Source organism: Poecilia reticulata, linkage group LG19 (assembly GCF_000633615.1).
Source record: "Poecilia reticulata strain Guanapo linkage group LG19, Guppy_female_1.0+MT, whole genome shotgun sequence".
Lineage (NCBI taxonomy): Eukaryota > Metazoa > Chordata > Actinopteri > Cyprinodontiformes > Poeciliidae > Poecilia > Poecilia reticulata.
In genome coordinates, this window is record NC_024349.1 from 318,976 (window position 1) to 321,725 (window position 2,750).

General features: G+C 41.6%; 1 protein-coding gene across 1 annotated transcript in view; it reads left to right on the forward strand.

Moving 5' to 3' along the window:
• pgp (phosphoglycolate phosphatase) overlaps positions 1 to 2,134 on the forward strand; it is a 3,347-nt gene extending 1,213 nt beyond the window's left edge. The window contains exon 2 of the mRNA XM_008436233.2: positions 1,686 to 2,134. Coding sequence (XP_008434455.1) covers positions 1,686 to 2,029 — 344 coding nt within the window. The 3' untranslated portion in view covers positions 2,030 to 2,134. The remainder of the gene's footprint in view (positions 1 to 1,685) is intronic.
• The last annotated feature ends 616 nt before the right edge of the window (positions 2,135 to 2,750 follow it).

Consider the following 2,750-nt stretch of genomic DNA (forward strand, 5'->3'; position numbering starts at 1 on the left):
ATATATTTAATAGTAATAAAAATATAACTTGTTTTAAATGTTTGAGTTATTCATATAATTAAATAGCCTTAAGTTTTATTTTGGTAATTTTTAAATAAATTGTTTATGTAATATTTATAATGTAATTTTAAAAAAAATCCACCTGAGTGGCTGGATCCTGATCCCAGTTAGGATCAATCAATATTTATAGATAATCCACAAGGTTTTCTGCATTTTCCACTTATTTCAATCACATAATAATATAAACTGACTGGAGTAAAGATTTCCACTAATCTGAGTTAATCTGAGTTAATCTGAGTTAATCTGATCCACGTTAAATATGTAAACATGCTGTTCAACATTTTTAGAACGAGGCAATTAAACCACCTGAAAATGACGTCCAGTCGTTTTCCATGGCGGCTGTGTGGACGGTTATATTAATCATTAATTAATTTAGAGCCAAACGTCTCTTCATCAGGTAGAGAATGAAACCAGCAGCTGCAGCGTCTCCAGTGTTTCTGCCAGAAGGAGGTTTTACTCGTAGAAGGAGGCGATTATGAGTTACTAACGATCAACGATCATAACATGATCGTTACTAACGATCATAACATGAGTTCATGTTATGATCGTTACTAACGATCATGTTATGATCGTTACTAACGATCATAACATGAGTTCATGTTTAAAATCATGACAAAATATAACAATGTTCCAGTAAAGACTTAAAAAATAAAAGAGCACATCACAGGTTTAATCATAAGTTTTTTGTTTTATATCATTAAAGTTATGAAACCAGTGGGTAATAATATTAATAAACAGAATAACCCAGTGGAGTAAAAGTTTCTCTTGTCAAAGTAACTGGTTACTAGCTGCCTTAAAAATAAACGCCAACTGGAACTCGCATAATTATCCTAATATTTGCTATAAAACTTTAGTAAAATTCCAGGTAAAATCAGTTCAGTGCTGCTTGATACTTTAATGAACATATTAATATCAGTTCTCCACATATAWCATCAATACTTTAAAATATGAAATCAGTCCTAGTTGGTGTCGGCCACCAGGACCCCTGCGCTTCCACTGGCCGTCCAGCAGGGGGCGGATTTTCTCTCTTGTTCACTTTTTGAGAGCCTCCTGTAAAAAAAACATATATTTATATTACATTTTAAATCAAACTTTTTGTGCTTTTTAAAAATATATATCTGCTCGATTATAAACTAAAAAAATTACAGAAATCAGCAAGAGTCAGATTTTTACAGTGAACAAAACAGTAAATCATTTTAAACGTACGAAACGTTTTTGCAGTACAACACGGGACCAGTCTCTACATTTACCAGGTTGATTTATATTTAATTTTTGGTATTTTGGCTACATTATTTTCTTTAGAGTAAAGCAGGTCAATAATTGTGATTCTATTTAATTAATTGTGAATTAATTGTGAACTTTAGGAAATGGAAACATATTTAGCTGTAAAAAAAAAAAAAAAGATGAAAATGTTGCTCTAGACGTTTTGATGATTTCTAGAATTGAGGTTGCAGGGCCGCCTAAAATCCCTCAGGGGGCCACAAATGGCCCCTGGGCCGCACTTTGAACCCCCTGACCTGAAGCTTCAGAACCAGATGACTAATGATCTTCATGGTTCTTCAGGGAGTTTTGGCTCTAAGATGATGTGTAACCAGGAAGTGACATCATTTCCTCCTCCTCTCCAGGTACGGGCTGCCTGCTGCAGGCCGTGGAAACGGCCGCCCAGCGCCAGGCCCAGACGGTGGGCAAACCCAGCCGCTTCATGTTTGAGTGCGTGGCGCGGCGGTTCGGGCTGCGGCCGGAGCGCTGCCTGATGGTCGGCGACCGGCTGGACACCGACATCCTGCTGGGCTCCGCCTGCGGCCTGAAGACRCTGCTGACCCTGACCGGGGTCAGCACCGCCGCCGAGGCCGCCGCCCACCGCGACAGCGGCAGCGCCGAGCGCCGCGCCATGGTGCCCGACTATTACGTGGAGAGCATCGCCGACCTGCTGCCGGCGCTGCAGGGAGAAGACGAGCCGCCGCTTTGAAGGGAATATTTTATCACTCGGCTTCMAGCTGCAGATGAAACGTTTAGAAAAATGAATATTTATTGAACTGTCACCATGTTGAGACAGATAATCTGTGGAGTTCCTCTGCTTTCTCCTGGTGTTAACTAGAAACAACCAATCAGAGGCAGGAGGCGGGGCTTAGCGCTGTCAATCATGGCCTTTTCTCTCCGCTATGCTAGCACARAATGCTAAGGCTAGTTAGCATAGTGACAGATGACAGTGGATAAACGGTTTTCCTGTATCGGTACGTTGTTTCTCTGCTCTTASCACATTTAGCAGCAGTACACSAGGATGATTGACTGCACTAAGCCCYGCCTCTTGSCTCTGATTGGTTGTTTTTGGTTMATTKCTTCAGAGCAGCTGGAGATCCATCTGTCCACTGATTATCTGCCTCATATCAAACTAATGGTGACAGTTTTAAGCTTTAAATGGAGGAAGAGGAAATCCAGGTTGTACTTAATGCTTTGACTAGGCCACTCCTATGATGGAGAGCTGCCGTCTGCAGTATTTGTTTCAGTTCATGCAGCTTTTAAGGAAGCACTTTGTCTCCAYCCTGTCTGTGATGTCATTTCCTGTTGAGCACCGCCATGTTCAGCCTGCAGCTGTTGGTTCAGGGGTGTCCAAAGCGCGGCCCGGGGCCATTTACGGCCCGGGACTGGCTGTGTTTGCAGCCCACGACTCCAATTAGAGATGAAAGGTG